General features: G+C 29.8%; 2 protein-coding genes across 3 annotated transcripts; one reads left to right on the top strand and one right to left on the bottom strand.

The window, feature by feature from the left end:
• Positions 1 to 1,470: 1,470 nt before the first annotated feature.
• On the bottom strand, positions 1,471 to 4,933 carry LOC124831922 (DNA ligase (DUF1666)). Of its 2 annotated transcripts, none has more exons than XM_088111871.1 (6): positions 4,625 to 4,933; positions 4,095 to 4,537; positions 3,653 to 4,003; positions 2,874 to 3,251; positions 2,463 to 2,680; positions 1,471 to 2,312 (listed from the first exon to the last, which is right to left on the bottom strand). In XM_088111871.1, exons 1-6 carry the CDS (start codon positions 4,768 to 4,770, stop codon positions 2,067 to 2,069), a joined length of 1,782 nt encoding a protein of 593 aa, XP_087967997.1. In that variant the 5' UTR covers positions 4,771 to 4,933; the 3' UTR covers positions 1,471 to 2,066. The 2 variants fall into 2 exon arrangements, with proteins under 2 accessions (XP_087967997.1, XP_047161980.2); XM_047306024.2 differs by having other exon boundaries at positions 1,472 to 2,312; positions 3,653 to 4,006; positions 4,625 to 4,930.
• A 7,685-nt stretch (positions 4,934 to 12,618) lies between these two features.
• Positions 12,619 to 14,600, top strand: LOC124831910 (protein CUP-SHAPED COTYLEDON 1-like). Its single transcript, XM_047306008.2, has 3 exons — positions 12,619 to 13,016; positions 13,510 to 13,775; positions 13,892 to 14,600. The coding sequence occupies exons 1-3, from the start codon at positions 12,863 to 12,865 to the stop codon at positions 14,459 to 14,461; spliced, it is 990 nt and encodes a 329-aa protein (XP_047161964.1). The 5' UTR covers positions 12,619 to 12,862; the 3' UTR covers positions 14,462 to 14,600.
• The last annotated feature ends 4,585 nt before the right edge of the window (positions 14,601 to 19,185 follow it).

Genomic DNA, 19,185 nt, shown 5'->3' with positions numbered 1-19,185 from the left:
GGACAAAATTATTCACAAATCATTTTAAAGTTTGATTGGAAAACCTAATTTGAAGACTGAAAAGATTATCTTGTTCCGTTTAGGGTTTTTCATTACCATTTTTTATATTTCTTTTATTTTTACCGAAAATTATAAAAATAAAATTTGTTCAACCAAAAGTACACAAATCCAAGAAATCTTACCTCAGATATCATTACATATCTAAATATCTTCCAAAAAGCTATTTCTTCATATCATATAACATCATAGAAAAATTATGTTCCTAATAAGTCCTATTGAACGAATAAATAGAGTTTCCAATCTTAGAGTGTTTTTTATTTATTTTCTTTTTATGTCTCTTAATTTTATATTTTTATAAATTTTATCATTATTTTACTATTGAATTTTCGATTTTTATTGATCTGTGAAATTTCTAACAGACAAGAAGTTTAAAAAGAAAATGAAAACAATTTTATTACTAGTTACTATTTTTTTAATGGACGTCATATTAACCTTGTTAATTTTACATTATATTTTTCATGACCCGTTATTATTCTGTTCAGAAATTAATGGGACAATAAAGTGTATGAAAATAAAATTTTGATAATAAAATGCTTGGACAAAATTTAAATAGTAAAATGAACAAAATAATATGTAACTAAATATTTTATTCTCACTTTTTATTTCTCATTCCATTTTATTTTGTGAATTTTCAAAGTGAGATTATTTAATTATATTTTCAAAGCTAAAAATAAATTGAAAAAGTATAAATTAAACACACTTTTAAAAGCTTTTTTCAAGGACGATTTCTTTCTTGAAGACAATGCTACATTTGTGGGCTGGGAAAAACATGGTTTAAAGATGGGCCTCAATGGGCCGTCTCAGCTCTTTTTTGTATTGTTTTTTTGTTTAATTTTTTTTTCTGATTAAAAAATAATTATATTTCATTAATTTTGCATGGTTTTGGAATCAAACAAAGGGCACTGATTGAACTTTTACTTTTCTGGTTGCAGGCAATTCAGACTTAATATATTTAAGATTTTTTTTTTATAAAGATAAAGAGTGATTTGATGATTAAAGAAGAAAGATAAAAGAAATGTAAGATTGTAAGAGCACTTGATTGAAGGCTGCTCTCTAAAAAGCTCCTACAAGGAGCTGTTGTTGCTCCTTTTGTTTTATAAACAGTGAAGAAATTTTAAAGTATGGAAGTCTGAGTATCTCAAATACATAAGCAACATTTCACAATATATAGATTTAAGAAAAAACAAACTTGGTCACTAATTAATTCAAGTAATAAACAAGATTATGCACTATTATACAAAATGTGAAACATGATATAATATAGTACTTAAGTTGTTACATTTTATAGTTTTTTTTTAATCTTTGTTGAGAAATCTCATTGATACTCTAAGAATTTTTTAATTATTATTATTTTTTTTTCATTTACTAAACTTGAATTAATGAAAGATTTTGCTTATAGATTTAATTAAAAAGTAAGCGACATGAAAAAATGTATATGACATAGATATATTAGTTGATACCCTACATGCTACGTACTTTGATGCATGATTTATTCCTTTATTATCACCAACTTTTTTCTCTTTGACAGAACTAAGTGGCATACCTTCTGTAATATTATTTTGAAGAAAAAAGAATCACTAACCCTACCATTCCTTAATCTTATGATATACTACTTTTTATTCAATTACATGTGCTTCAGTCTTGTTCGTTCTTCTTTTGATTCAGCTCAAGAGCCTTATAGATAAACCCTAAAAGCTAAAGCACACTAAAGCTGTTCATTCTTGTCTCTATCTTCATTCCTTGCTTTGTCTCTGCTCTTTCACTTTCAACATTCATCAAATGACATAAGCATTCATCTTTACCCTTCTTTTCCTCTCAGTTTGAGGCTCCAAAATCCATGCCACCCCACATGTTTCACTTTGATCTGTAGGGTCCCTCCTTCTCTTTAACCACAAACATATATTTTATTTACAAAACAAAAGGGTGTGTTGTGGATATTCCTTTGGTGCAGCCATGCACATTCATGATCCAGTCACCAAGCAATATACATAAACCTTTTTTGTGGGTCAATGTGCAGGGAAAAAGAGTGGAGAAGAATCTCTTTGTAGTTTTCCTTCCACCACTCTTACTTTCCTCATCTTCTCTTCACACCAATGCAACTTTTCCTCACTTAACTCACTCATTCTCAAAACCCTTGACACCACTTTCAGGTCTATCAGTGCCATCAAAATCTCCATCTCTTCTTCTCCCTTCAGCTTTCTCTTCCTCAAGCATTTTCTCGAACGTCCAAGCTCCTTCACTTTCATCTTCTTCTGCATATACACACAGAAAAGTTGTTCGTGTCAGCTATCATTATTAAACTATAGGATATAAAGTTATACAGATAATATATATAAATATAATGATATGAATACTGATCTGTATGGCACTTAAGAAAATGATTATTTTAGTTAATTAATTGCCTTTTGATTAGCTTTCTTGATGAGGCGTAGAAGTGTTGGATCAACCAAGGGTCTTCGGTTTCTCCGAAAGTAAGCTGCGAATATCTGACTTGGTTTCTCTTTATCAGCCTTCAGAAAACTCATGAATGTTCTGATCCCATCTTCCATTATCGTAAGAAATGAAGCTGATGATATTTTTGACTGAACACCGTTTTCTTCTCTCTCGTCATCTTCTGATTCTATGTTACAGCACACACAAAAGGAAGTCATTAATCAGTTAATCATGCATCACAATGCCATAGATAGTTATCATAAAAAATAATAAACTTATTGTGTATATATATATATCAACTTTTGACTTTAGTTTTAAAGCTAGTTAAAATGATAGTTTTTGTAAAGTTGACAGTCTCAAGAACCAAACAAAAGCTTTACCTCGATATTCTGGTACCAGTAGCAATTTTGGAGCTAAATGCCTCACTCTGGCATAGATCTCTGGTCTTCTACCATGCTCATAAGGCTCGGTTTCTATGTATCTCTGCAACAACACTTGAAATTGTTGTAATCTCTGTGCAATGGTGGCTGGACAACCCACATCAACATCATGACTTCGTGAAGCTCGCTTGGATTGAAAATTCTTGTAGTTCCAATTAAGAGCTTCCCATGTTGAGCAAATTTGTGCAACATATGCTGCCTCAAGTTCATGATATGGGTTGTTACGTGTATCATTTGGTTTCTTGTTCATACTTGAAAACTTGAACACAATGCGCTCTGAAATTGACCTTGGAGATACCTTGATAGACCTTAAAGATTCTGAAATTAATCAAGTTGTTAATATGACAGTGAGATAAAAGTAAGGCACTAAGATCACTTTCCACCAATATAATCCTTTATTTAATCTAAATTAGATGTTGTGCGTCTAATGATAAATGCATTAAAGAAAAAAGATTGGTGGAGATCTTCTTTGTTCTAAACATCTAGAGAGAAATAGCAAGGAATGAAGAAAAAAAAAGACAGTTGATTTACATGATTAGATAATAATGAAATGATAAAAAAAGAAATCAAGTATGTTAATTAAGTGCTTGTAACTATTTGAGTGTCCAAATATAAGAATTCTTATTTCTATCGGTATTTGTTCACATATATAATTCATATTTCTATCGGTATACTGATATTTTTTAGAAGTGAATGGACCGAAAAATGGGAAAAATTACCAATTTCTTGAAGTTTCTGTGCACTAATTCTATCTTGGAATGACATTTCTTCATCATACTTTTGGAAAACTGTGTATGATTCCCACTTGGGACAACTTCTTCTTGATGAGGAAGAAAAAGGGTCATCAGTTCCAGAATCTCTGCAGTTAATAGAGCTCCTCCACTCAGAGGAACTCTTAGAAGTGGATCCAACAGTGCATGAGTCACCGAATATTTCTTCATCATCCTTTTCCTGAACAATGAGCTTCTTGGCCTCCAATTGGGTATGATCATAGACCAAGAATCTCTCATCTCGTGTGAGGCTTTCCTCTTGCAGCTTCTTATTTTCAACAATTCCAATTCCAACACGATCTTCTGCACAGAAAATAGAATCAGCAAGAGTTGGACTGTGTGATAATGTTGCATGTGAATAATGTAACAAACTTTGGTACGTAGTAGATACCGTCACAGTTTTTGTCACGGTCTGGTGAGTCACTTTTGTAGAGGTTCAGGGTGATGGGCGATGTGGGCCTGCTTTCATCAGGGACAGAATTTGGAACAGAATCAGCATCTTCAGCTGGAAATTCTTCTACCTCTTGTACATTTTCTATGTCTGAGACCACAGGTGACTTGTGAAAAGACAAGGTTTCTGTTGAATAGTTTTCTTCTAACTCTTCTTCAACAACGCTATCACGGGGGCTTGTGAATTCATCAGAAGAAGAATGAGTCCTCAGAGGCTGGTCGTTGTGCACAAACAAAAGGGTTTCTCCACCACCAATGATGTCAGCTACCAGGTGATCTGACTCACCAGAATCATGCTCATAAGAGTATCTTTCTTGAATTTCTTCTTCTTCTTCTTCTTCTTCTTCATCGTACTCAGAAGACACATACTCATAGTGGTGATCTCTGCAACATGCAAAAAGAAAAGGTGAGTTAGGTGGTGGAGGCAAGTGAAGAAGAGAAAGATGTGGAAGAAGAAGAGCATAAGAAGACCTTTGGAAGATGGTGAAGCTGGCAATGAAGTTCAAGAAGTTGATAAGCAAAAGGGAAGAAGAGAAGAGGAGGAGGAAGAGAAGGTGGAAGGAGCTAGAGACATTGTAGAAGAGTCTAACAAGAGCTTCTTCTTTGGAACATGGCATTTTGTTTGTGGTTGATCCAAAGGACTCCTCCACTAAGCAAAGCAACTACTAAAAAAAAAGTGGACTTGGTTGCTTTCCTTAACATATTAACATCTATCACTCTCTGGCAACATAGGTAAAAAAAAACAACAGAAGTGTCTAGTATATCCCCACATGTGGTTTTATGTTCCAATTGTAAGATGAAAGAACAAGGGCAAATCTGTCATGTTGTCCTCAATTTTTAGAAGATTGGACAATTGTGGTTCCTCTCTTACAGTATGATCTGCTGGTCTTCTACAGCTGATATATTGGGACTTGGATATGCCTTTTATATGATGAAGGACATTCCCTTGTACAATAGCAAATTTGAGAATTCATTAGTGTGCTTTCACTTGTAAGATAAGTGTGTGTTGAATATTTCTCCTTTATAAAAGAAGTAAATTTTGCTAACCATTATATATTAAAAATTTTAGATGGGCACCCTTCATTCTTTCTATACCTATACACCATCTAACAAAAAAAAATATTTTCCCTTTTATAGCTAAAATAAAAATATTATACCAATGGGTAGGTGTATACTACAAACTCAAGTGTATCATCACTTATAATATACGTCAGAAACAAAATAAATAAAATAGTCTTTTTATTATAAATTTTAAGGGAATTATCTTGATGACATTATATGTTAGAATATTACCATTTATAATTTAATTTTCTAATCTTATTTGTATAGTTAAATGTTTTTGGTAGAGTTGCATAACCATGATCTAATATTGTTATTTATATCAATTTTGTGTTTATTTTTTATTTTGCACTCATAAAAAGGTTTTTTTTATGAAAAAAGATTAATCAATAAATTAAAAATAAATATAAAGGTATCCAAATTCATATACGAGTTTCCTTGTCAAATTTTTTAATTGTCTTCACATTCACTACCATAAATTATGTAATTATTTATGAAAAAAATTCACTAGTAAATCAAATTTTCACTAATGAATTTTACGGATATATTTAAAATGCGTTAATAAAATGTATTAGTTAGATTTTTTGACTAACGATATCTATCGATAATAAATTTGTGAGTACACTAATGTAGAATGGACTTTTCATGAAAGTTAAAACAGTTCTTTAATGATAGTTTTTGAATCATCGTAGATGTTGACGTTGTTAAAAGTTTAACAAAAATAACAACGATTAAAGTATTCGTCGTTAAAAGTCTTAAACGACGACGATTGTCCTTAAACCGTCGTTAAAAGTCACCGAAACAAAAAAAAAGAATAACGCCTTACATATCAAAATGATATTAACAAAAGGCAATTCAACCAGAGTAAAGCATAAAACATAAAACATCTCCATTTGACACATAAATTTTCCATGGAATAACCATTTGTTTGCTTGTGAAGTTGTAAAGATAAATTAGAAATAAGTAAACATTTTTGAATAAATGTAAAGTTCCAACCATAGGTGATGAAGAGGAGACTCACGGTGAGGGTTTTGCGGCACGATGGAGGAGCCTCACATCGTAGTGTGGAGAGCTTCATGAAGAAGCCTCATGGTGTGGGTTTTACAACTAGCATGATACGACAAAAACTTGTGGTGTGTAGAGAGCGATAGTGCTTTTCGATTGGTAGAGATTTGTGCATAGCAGTTTGTGACTAGTAGATGCTTTTATAGGTTCACCATTGGTAGTAGCGACATTGTGAGATGCCAAAGGAAGAAAAAATGAAAGTGAAGGAATAAGAAAGCATTTATTTTTTTTTATGAAAGTATTGCACATTCGATGACAATTATGTATATAACGGTCGTTATTTCTTATATTTTCCACTTTTAATAATGGATCTTTATATAATCGTCATCATTTCTACTTTTAACGATGATTATTTATACAATTATTGATAAAAAGTTAGCAGAAATTGTACTTTTGTCATTATGCATTTTTTTACTACGATGGCTTGTTAAACATCGTCAATTGATATTTTGAAAATTCCTTTTTACATTAGTAAATTCTGTTCGTAAAATTTGTTTATAATATTTGTTAGTAATTGAATGTTTTAGTAATTTGTTTGTAAATTTAGTAGATAAAATAAGTACTGAAGTTCCGTATTTTGGGCTTTGACTATTTTAAAATTCATGAGTAAAATAAACGCCAAACCTAACGAGAAGGAGAAAAAAGAGTAAAGAAGAAGAAGAATAACCAAATTGGGATAATTACCAAGTGTTTATTATCAACCGATTTTAATATTTAGTAATTACCGACATATAAAAAAATAATTTATTATATTTATTGAAAAATATTTTATTGATGAATTTTTTATTGTTATTTTTCAGTTAAAATTTTTATTTTACCTAGAAAATTTTATCATTGTTGACAAAATTTTCTTATTGGTAATTATATTTTTTTTTGTATTTTCTATCTAAATAATAATGAGTTTCATAAAATAGTTATAAGTTCCTCGAAAAAATATTTTACCGAAAAGAAGTAGAGTAAAATTAATGCTGTCAAAATGGTTTGTAATCCGCGAGTCAACCTGACTCACCACGGATTTGAACCGGGTTGAGTTTAAAAAAAATGTAATATTTTTATGGGGGCTAGTTTTCAACCCGGCTCACTTAGAACCCAGCTCACCGAATTGAACCCGTGGTGAGCCGGGTTAGCTCACCAACCCACCTAATTTAATTTAATTATTTTTTGTTTCAATTTTATTAGTTAATATTTTTTTTATTATATTGTAGATGGTGATAAAGAAGATGTTTCAAGAGAGAAAAATATCATAGATTTATCTTTTCAAGACTCTAATATTATAAATGGACAAGTGATACAAAAATTATTAATATTAAAAACTTATTTGTTCGCTTGGATGATATGATACTTTTTTTTTATTTTGAATTTTGTTTGGAGTTTAACATCATTTTAGTGTAACGTTTATTTAGATTTGAATTAAAAAAATTGTAATTTTTTTATTTAAAAAGAAAAACTTATAATTAAATGAGTCAGTGAGTCAAACCGTTTAACCCACCAATCCGTAGTGGAACAGACCGGGTTCGAATTTTTTCTGCTCGCTAATAAGTGAGCCGGGTTAGGTTGGCTCACTAAGTGACCAACTCGCGGATTGAGACAGGTTACACGTTTTGATAGCTCTAAATAAAATGTTGGTGTGAATATGTGAAATTTATAGTAAAATCTCTAAGAAATTGTTGGAGACAGACTCTAGTTATTTATACGATTTTTAGCACTTAATTGAGTTATCATGTGCTGATATAATTACATATTAGAATTTTAACTCAAGTGTTATTAGTAAAAATAGAATAACGAAATTAAAAATCAAAGTGGATGTGTTCGTGAATAAAATTGATAGGTAATATGATATAAAAATATATATTGACTCGTGCATGGCCATATGGTATTACATAATTATGTTCAAGTCTTTTCTCTTTTGTATTTTAAACCATGACTTAGGAATTGGTTTGAAACACAGTTTTCCTTATTAGCAGGAAAAAAAGAAAAGGAAAAACAATAATTTCGACAACACTTTCCACAAAAAACGGGTAAATATTGTTTTTAGTGCACACAATAGCCAAGTTTGTAACAGTGCACTTTTATTTTTATGTGTCACGTACAGAAACAAATGCAGAAAGAAGAGACCAAAACCAAACCAAACACTAAGGTTGACACGTATGAACTTTACTCTGTACAAACAATTATATGTTTTTTATTCGGCACGCTTGCATAAACATACTAAATAATGATATTTGAGAATATATTTTTGACAATATTTTAATACGTGTTCTTCTGTTATTAATTTATTTGATGTTTATAATTATTATTATTGACTCTGAAGTTATTTTGGATCAATCACATAATGACATATAGATAATATTAAAATATTGTAAAAAAAATATTGTTAAAGTAGGATTGTATATGTATTAAATGCTTTTTTTCACCAAATTAAAATATCTTAAAATTTTTGTCTGGCAAAGGTTTTGTCTGTGTAGAGTTTTGAGTGAGATCTTTACCTACCGAAGGAATAAAAGCCTTTTCAAAAAGATGACGTCAATTGCAAGTGCTTTTAGCATTATTAAGAAACTCCTTTAATGGCCACTTTTTAATTTATTGACTTTTATAGATTATTAGGAATTTTTTTTCTCTAAACTAATTTTTTTATTGTTCAAGTACAATTTTTTTTGAAAGACTGAATTTTAAATATTTTTTTGTTAATTTTACAGATTATTTACTACTAAAGTTCTGTTTTTAGAAACGAATTCTTAGTAATATATTTTTTTTTTAATTTTATAGATTTATACACTTATTCATAGTAATTAAAACTTAACTAAACCTAATTATTATTTTGTGATTTTATTTTATATCATAAAGTTTGTCTGGCTTATTAGTTGTTGACACAACTTTGTTTACTACTTTTAAAATGAAAAAGTTGGGTTCACTTGTGTATGACAAAGTCTCCTTAGCACCACAATGTTCCGATAATAGGAATTAAAACTGTGTAAAAAAAATATGAAAATAAAATTGTACTATATGACTGTTTAATCATATCGTCTTATCAGTGTTTATTCAAACAAACAATCATACCATACAAAAATAATATACATAATTTCAGAACCAGACAAAAGTTAATCAACAAGTCATCTATTTTAAATGTTTGGTATATATATATATATATATTCAGCTGTTTTTTATTTATTTCTTTTTCTAATTAAAAAATTGTTTTCAGAAATCAGAATCCAATTGGTTTTGCTAATTTCTCAGCCTGAAAAGGTAAGTCTATGAGTTTGTTCATTTCTTTTGTTAATTTATCAGCCTCTATTTTTCATCTCATTCTTTAATTCTTTTTTTATTTATTTTCTATTTTTTAATTTCACAGGAAAATTACATGAGATAACATCATTTCCCACAAATAGGTCGATTAAAAAATAACCATAATTTTTTCTTCTTTCTTTTGCTTAACCAGTACAAACATGTTTTAACCTTTAAACTATACAAACTCAACAATTTTCCAATTCAACAAAGTTTGTATTTGTTCAAGCTTACTACATAATATGCAAAGTCCAAACATCATAAGCTTTTTCATTTGTAAGTTTTAATTTCCATTCTAAAACTACTAACAATTTTCACCACAATTAAAACATGTTCACAAATTCATATATTTATCCACCATCTAAAAAAGACATTAAATTTTCATCATCATAATCTCATCATTTATATATGTTTATATATTAATATCTCGAAATACAATCCAGTAAATGTTCACAATAATATTTTATTCCTGCTCAAAATCCATCATTATATCAAGCTACACTCACATTATCTAGGTCTTCTATCACAAAGTATTCACAAATTTTAATTAGTTTTTCTTAACTAAAATTCTAGTAATTCTAAACAAAGTCTCAACAAGTCTTAGTTTAACATAAGAAACTCAAATCTGCTCATAGAAAACTTCTTTTTTTTTTTGACAAAAAAATAAAATACAATTATAGTACTTAAAAGTACTCCAACCCATGTACATAATTATAAAAATGTACAAAAACAAACAAACAAACTATAATTATATAATTCTTTGTTGAAAATAAAAAAAAATCATTATTTTAAACAACATATGTTTGATATGCCGATTATCATATATAGAAAAATAACAATGAAACTTATATTTAGTGTGGATGCTTACTTTGAAGCTTAAAACTATTTTGATTGGTGAATGTGCATAAATATTCAAACTTTGAACTTTGAAGCATTTTTTGATATTATAATTATCTGTACTGAAAACAAAAGGTGAATATAATATCACATATACATACATGTTTATGAGCACTCAAACATGCACCACAATCATATCGAAATCAAGAAATTAATATTACCTCCCAGTTGGGGAAATAAAATTATCTATAAAATGAAACACGTTTGACGAAATTTCAGGTGAAAAAAAAGTACAATATTAAGCTGATAGAAGGAAGATTTGTTGTAGTTTAATACGTTTAATTTGAACTTCGAAAGAGATAGAGAGAGAAAGGGTGAATGTTTGAAAACTTGAATGAAGACAAAAAGATAGAAGGGAAGTGAAGAATTAAGGGAAGAAATTAGAACTAATGCTCAATTTTAATTAGGTTTAAAATTTGGAAACACGATAATACTAAAGGACAGATGTATGATTAATTTCAGCTTGAACTACCAGCAAACATGTGCCAAATAGAACAATTCCTAATTTGATGTCTGGCTTTTTGACTTTGTGGTTTATGCTTGAGTTCCCAATTGCCAAATTTATTAAAAAATAAAGGTATTATTGTTAGAGAGAGAAGAGTATGGATACATGTGTTCTTCTAGAAACCCTAATGTATGCATGATTACGTAGAACACTCACAAATTCCTTGTTTAGGATTGACATTTTAGGAGAGGCCATAGTTAAATATTAACACATGAAATCCTGGTCAAAGAGAAAGGGTTACCTTAAGAATATGAACACAGTGTCGCGGGTTGGTCACCATTTTAACCACTCGGTAATATTAGTCACAACACGCACATGAACATTGGAAAAAAAAACTTAGGTACATATGAACAGGAAATCAACATTTTCGTAGGTAATACCGACATTTTTCACATAGTCTTTTTGTTTGATTTTACATTTTCTCTTTTTAATTACGATTTCTGTTTGTACATGCTTCCCATACAATATATGCATGCATCATTTTTATCTTATATAAGTTGCTGTTTAAACTTTGGTTAATCATAACTGATACATTGTTAAATATGTGATATACATCAGCAGTTTTCCTTCACTGAATATATAAAATTAAGAAAATTAAACAGCCTTTGGAAAAAAAAATTATCTGATCAATTACTGGTTTAGGTGATTTGTTGGAGAAGAAGAAATGAAAATTTTAGTAGTAGAAAATTGTTAAATATAGATAAGTTACGAGTAACTTTTAATTATAGTGTATAGTATAACTCTCCCGTCAATGTACTTTTTTACTCACCGAACAATCAATTCTTCTAAAAGAATGAACATTTTTTCAAACTCCAGAGCACCATTGATCGATCGACTAACATTTCCACACATGACCGATCAGTAGTACATATTAAAACCATCATCATAAATCCAACATGTTTAATAAGATTAAACATGTTTATAAACTCTTGGACAGTAATTGGGTCAATCCTAATTAAAAGTTTACTTCGAAATCTATAAATATAGAGATAAGATAAAGAAGGATATGATTGCATTTATTGTGAAATTAAAACTTTACTACAATAATCAATCAAATTCATTAACTAACTTAATTATTGACCCATAATTCCAAACACATAAAAAAAACTTTAAAATTGATTTTTTAAAAAAAAAATAATAATTGATTATGATCTTTCCATAATAGTTAATTACTTCGATTTATCTCATCTTTCTAACTTATTTTTCTCTATTTTTCAAACCAAACCACATATATTTTTCCTTTTATTTATTTTTTCTTTTCTTCTCGACTTATTTTCTTCTCTACGTATCAAATACACCGTCAAAATAAATACAAAACTTGTAATTTTAATTTCCCTGATGACGGTGTGAGTGTGGACAACACAGAAGATAAAAGTTGAATATTTAAAAAATAATTAAAGAGAATATGATTCAGATGAGTCGATGTTCCCATTGGGATTAGCGTGAAAGATTTATGTGGTGGGTAGAAATGGGTGAAGGTGGTTGGACAGGATCATAGAAAATATATTTGTGGAAATTAATATATCTCAAATATGGTGTAACAGAGACTCAACCCCCTCGTGCACAGACATTATCATATCCACTAGTCTTCCCTACAATTTCTCAAAAATATAACATCTTTTCACATTACATATGTACATAAATATTGAAATGACACGTAACACAACATTGATACAGTCAATGTTTAGGTTTGTTCAGTATATTCAACCAAGATATATGAAGAAGAGTGTGTGTGAAATGCTTCTGGTTGAAGGGTGAATAATAAAACCTTAAAGTGAAAGGTTTTGATGGTGTTTTTCCCATATATTTGAGGTACACCCTCTTCACTTTCTTTAAACTATAGCTTCTTCAGTTGAAGAGGTATCAGAAGCTGCTATACTGCTGCTGGTTTGATCAATCTGATGGAGGAAAATCTGCCTCCTGGATTCAGGTTCCATCCTACAGACGAAGAACTCATCACATGTTATCTTACAAAGAAGGTTTCTGATTCTAGCTTCACATCCAAAGCTATAGCAGTCGTTGATCTCAACAAATCTGAACCATGGGACCTACCAGGTCATTAACTTCACATCACAATTCTTTTCTCAGCATAATCTCTCCTCTTATATCTATCCATGATTTCTTCTTATCTAACTCTCCTTCAATTACTAGCCATAGCTTCTGTATTTTGTTGTATATGGCTAGATGAGAGGCTTTGATTTTTCTGGACAAAATCTCTTTGTATATTTATGACGTAACTTGTTAATTTAAAAATATTTATAGAGAGAAATTTGAAATTGATTACAACGGAAAAACAGAATGGAAGGAAGTCATTGATTTCATAATAGTTTTTCAGTTTCTTTCACCCCAGAAACTTCAAATTTCTAACTGATGCATAAACATAGAATAGAAGTTTGATCCATTCTATTTCTGCGGCGTGGCTTACCAATCATGCATATGATATATATATATATATATATATATTATTTGAACTCTTAATTATAGAGAGAACATAAAATAATGAAATAATGATAAGGATGATTGACATATTGATGTTGTGATGGAACAGGTAAGGCTTCAATGGGTGAAAAAGAGTGGTACTTCTTTAGCTTAAGAGACAGAAAGTATCCAACTGGACTTCGGACAAACCGAGCGACTGAATCAGGTTACTGGAAAACAACAGGAAAAGACAAGGAAATTTATCGTACTGGTGTTTTGGTCGGAATGAAGAAAACCCTAGTCTTCTATAGAGGTAGAGCTCCAAGGGGAGAGAAAAGCAATTGGGTCATGCACGAATATAGACTCGAAAACAAGCATCACTTGAGACCTTCCAAGGTTAGTAACTTCATGCATGCATCAGATTTCACCAATAATATTTCAAGTCATATATGATCATTAGGTTTTTGTGGTTTGAGAAATCAACTTTTGCTATGATATGTTTCCTTTTGTAGGATGAATGGGTGGTTTGCAGGGTTTTCCAGAAGAGCTTACTGGTGAAGAAACCACAGCAAACAAACTCATCACAACCAGATTCTCCATGTGACACAGTCTCAGTGGTCAATGAATTTGGTGATGTTGAGCTTCCTAATCTAAATAGCATTGCAAATTCTTCAGGTGGACTCACTGACAATATTTCAGGACACAGTTTCATGAATGCTGATATGAGTAATAGTGTTAACACAAGCATGAACTTGGCAATGAATTGGGCAGTTGCAAATGATGTTCATCAGGTCCCCTCTCTTCCATCACTACCATGGCCTTCTGGGTTGCTAAGTCCAAGCATTTCTTCTGTAAATTCTTTGCTTCTCAAGGCATTGCAACTTAGAAGTTATCAACAAAGAGAAGCAGCAGCAGCAGCAGCAGCAGCTACAGATCAATTTGCATCATTTATGGGTCAAGGAGTTTCCCAAGTTGGAACTGACCTAAGTTCAAATCTGACAGCATCTTCTTCAAAAGTTCAAGAATGTATGCCACAGCAGCAGCAACAGGAGCAACCATTCAATTTGGACTCCATTTGGTGAATCTGTTTAAATCAGGAAACTAACATTGTGTAATTACATCAACCCTCCAATTTCCATAAATAAAACACCACCGTTTCCAAACTGATATGTTGTAAAACCTGTCTCTTCTATTGTAATTATGTGTCAAAAATAGACTGTTTTTAATCACTGTTAAACTCCTTCAATGTTTTATCACGTAGAGTATTTCAATTATCTTGAAATTTCATGTTTTAGAATCAATTTCGACATAAAAAATAGAGAGAAAAAAACTTGTTCGTATATTTAAATAATTCATAAAATGGAAAATGATGTTCTAACAACCATATAATCCATTTCTATCTTGTAACCTCAGCATATGAAAATAAAGGATATGGATGAATATTTATGTGATTTAAAAAAATAAAATAAATTTATATATATGTAAGTTAAAATCATTACATACAAATTACAAAAAAAAATTAAAGAAGTTTGGATAATCAAAATTTACTTTCTTTAGAGAAATTTAATATAAATCCTGAAAGGGATGTTGAAAGAGAGAATAATTAGGTAAGTGAGATTTGGATTTAGAAATGTTTATTATTTGTTTGTATTAATATTGTGTACACTGGCGGATCTATCAACCCTTCAAAGTTTTGAACTGCTGGTTACAAGAGAAGGAATTTTAATCTATAATTAATTAAGGAGGTTTGGGAGATGATACGGGTCAACAAAAGAAGGATTAAGACTTAAAACAAAAACTAAAAAGACTGAAAGTCAATTAATAATAATAAATTTGGTAATATACAAATTAAACAAAAAAAGTTGATCTCGAACATTAATCTTTTGGATAGAAAAGAGGAAAGTATGAGTGTTAGTTATAGATATGGATGAAAGGAGATATAATAACTAAATGTTTTCATATCAACACTAAATTAGATAAGAAGGACAAATTTAAAGATAAATGAGGATAATATACTTTTTTTTATTAAATGTCTTATAAAGTGTAACATATTGTTATAGATGGGTAAATTTTGGCAAAAGACTGTTTTAGTGATTTTTTTTAAATGATTGAAATCGATAGATTTGAAAAAAAAACTTATTGATACGAGTGACATCATTTCATTAATGATAGGAGAAAACAATTTTAGTGTAAAGTATTTTTAAATTGAAGTCGTGTTGATGTAACACGGTTTTAGTTTATTGTATTTTAACTGAAGTAGTCTTATTGATACAATTTTATAGTTGAATTTTAGTAAAAGTTGTATCAAGATAATATAATTTTAGTTTAAAATATTTTTAATTTAAAATTGTAACACCTTTGACATAACTTTAATTATAAAAATATTTTAAACTAAAGTTGTGTTATATTCACTTAATTTCTTCACATTTGTGTCATCTTATTTACTTTCATGATTATTTTTTTATTTGTCTGTTTCAATAAATTTTCTAAAAAAGTACTAAAATGGTGCCTTTTCCGTGAATTTAAGCAATACATTATCCTTTGGTCCAAATAATTTATTAAATTTTTATATTAAAATTATATAAATCATAAATGGAAACTAAGACCAGAGCCAAATTATTTGATAAAGTAATGGCCCATAGTTGTGAAGTGTTTACAGGATCATCAAAAACTTGTTTTAATTCTTTTTAAGAAAATGTCCAAGAAAAATACTTTTTAAAATAAAGGGTTAAATATGTTTTTAGTCCCTGAACTATCAAGCGATTTTGGTTTTAGTCCCTACTCAGAACTTTGATGGTTTTTAGTCCTTATTGTTTTGAAACTCTGATTAATAGTCCTTAAAATTGGACGGTGTTAAGTTTCAGTGGATGTGGCAAACGGCGTTGCCACGTGATCACTCATCTGCTCTATTCTCTGTCTGCCAGTTGGATGTTTAAGTGTTTAGGGTTTGATTAAGTTAGTTAATTACGTTCTTCATTGAAATCAGATATAGGGTTCACAATTTGTGAAATTAAATTTTTGAATTGGGGGAAAATTAGTTTTACTTTAACCAGTTCAAGAGTCGCTTGACGACATCCTTGGAGTCCTTTTGAATTGGGGGAAAATTAGTTTTACTTTAACCAGTTCAAGAGTCGCTTGACGACATCCTTGGAGTCCTTGACAAAGCCCACCGCATGTTCTTCCTCCACGTCTCTTCTTAGCTTGTGCAGCGATTGCAACCTTTTCTCCTCCTCCTCATCTTCTGCTGCGGATTGATTAGTGGCTTCTCTGAAAGCATCATATTTGTCCTTGTTGTCGCGTATCTCGTTGAGAGTGGTTTTGAGCTTGTCTATTTTGTCGGCTACGTGGCGGAGCAACCTTGCTTGGCCAAAGCCACGGAGCATCCTCCCCAGAAGGGTTCTCCTTTTGTAAATGGAAACTTTGGCTACGAAAATGTCGATGACATCCTCAGCTAAGTGGGCCACATCTCTGATTTGGTTCACAACAGTATGTTCCATTCCCTTCGTTCTCTTTGTGGTATTGAAGAGGTCTTTGATCATTTGAAGTTCGTACTGTAGGGATTGGACTCTGACCTCCACGCCATAGAGCAAGTTAGCTTCGCGTGCGGCAAGCTGGGCTAAGTGATCTAAAACAAAGGAAATTTTTGAATTAGGGATTGGACTCTGCCATTACAGGGTGGACGACCGTGTAGATAGTGATACTGGGTTTGTGGTTGGTGATGGAAGAAGAGTAACAAGATTTACGAAGGCACCAGAAAAAACCCTAAATCAGATATAGGGTTCATAATTTGTGAAATTAAATTTTTGAATTAGGGGAAAATTAACTAACTTAATCTCAGATCAAACACTTAAACATCCAACGTGGTAGACAGAGAATAGAGCAGATGAGTGATCACGTGGCAACGCCGTTTGCCACATCCACTGAAACTTAACACCGTCCAATTTTAAGGACTATTAATCAGAGTTTCAAAACAATAAGGACTAAAAACCATCAAAGTTCTGAGTAGGGACTAAAACCAAAATCGCTTGATAGTTCAGGGACTAAAAACATATTTAACCCTAAAATAAATGATTAAAAAAATTTACTTTTAAATAAAAAAACACATGAACCAAATAAAAAAATTAAATAAATGTATAATTCATAGTGTTCAAAATTATTAAAAGAATACATGAAATAATTATTAATTAGAAGTAGATGTGTACATTTAAATCAAATTTAACGAAGAAATCGATTTTATATATCATACCAAAGACATTATTAAACGAAGGGATAACGATACTTTAACAATATTTTTTTATAATATTTTAATTTGTGTGTTATTCTTTATTCATTCAAAATTATTTCATAATCAATAATAATAATTATAAATATTAATATAAATCAATAAATAACACGTAAATAATATTAAAATATTATAAAAATGTTTTGAAAATATAGTTATCATAAATCCATACTAAGAATGGTTCCTTTTTGTTGACAACATAATCAAACATGGCTAATCAATTTCAATTTTCTAAGGTTTTAAAATGACTGATTTCTAGAAACACATAATTGAAAGCTAGCTATAGGGAGATAAGGGCATTTATTAAGAATGCAGTGAACTGAGTCAAATTGAAGAAAAGAAAAAAAGGGTGTTGGGAAGAAGAATATATACAATAAATAGTAATGTTGTACAATACCTTTGAAAATGGCATCAATGGAAAAAAAATTATACAATGTCTTTCTCAACACTAAATAAGGAAATTACAGTAATTGATTACTGATGGAAGCACATGCATGCTCAGACCAACTCAGAAAAGTCTTCAGAGTGTCAGTTTTTCAGACATCTTCATCTGAATCAAAGGTTCCATTTTCAAAGGATAGAGTAAAATATTTTTATAATTTAAGTTAGTTGTTAATTCTTTCATAATTTATAATTTGTACTTTTATGTTGAAATTGTTTTAGTTACTGACTTTTAATCATGAATTAACACTACAAAAATAACATAATATAATAGAGGTTATTTTCTGTCTGTTTTAAACTGAGTGAAAACTTTCGTAAATGACTGCACTTTAGAAATTCCTGTAAGTGACGATGACTTTTGTAAAATTCTCTGACGGTTACAAACAAATTCATTGGAAATTTTTACAGATAATAATTTTTTTGCTAATTTTTCTAATCATGAAAAATATATTTATCAGAGTTAAAAACCATTAATAATATGAAAAAAAAATCTCTAATAAAATCACATATTTTTATAGTATAAGTGTGAAGTAATTGTATGCCCTAAGTGTTATGAAGTATTTGGGAAAAAAATGAAAATATTTCTAAAATCAAACTTTTGACTAAATAAACGATTACAAAATAAAAAATTGTAAATACATATGTTTGATGCATTGTATATGGTTAAATTAAAATGGGTGGAGTTTTTAATAAGCCAACAGAGCTAGATGGACGAGAAGTGTCTATGATGCATTGTATATGATTATTTATTATTAAATTCAGTCTTTATTCTAACACTAATATTATAAAGCCAAACAAACAATACTTTATAATTTTTTACTTATTATTTATCTGTGTCGACCATTAAAACGAAACATGAACTTTAATATTATTTTAGATTCTTTTAAGAAGATATACATAAAGAAAAATTAACACTAACGAATTATGAGCAAAGTCATAATAAAAGATTGTGATATTATTTTTATTTTAATATCCTAAACGAATGAACGATGAACGTTTTTATATATATTCTTATAAGATCGAACGTATTTTTTAAAATTGTTTTTCATTCCGCAAATTCTTATTATCCAATATTTGTGTTTT

Source organism: Vigna umbellata, chromosome 4, assembly GCF_029865625.1.
Source record: "Vigna umbellata cultivar VRB3 chromosome 4, Vumbellata_1.0, whole genome shotgun sequence".
NCBI lineage: Eukaryota > Viridiplantae > Streptophyta > Magnoliopsida > Fabales > Fabaceae > Vigna > Vigna umbellata.
This window is presented reverse-complemented; position numbering and strand designations above follow the sequence as displayed.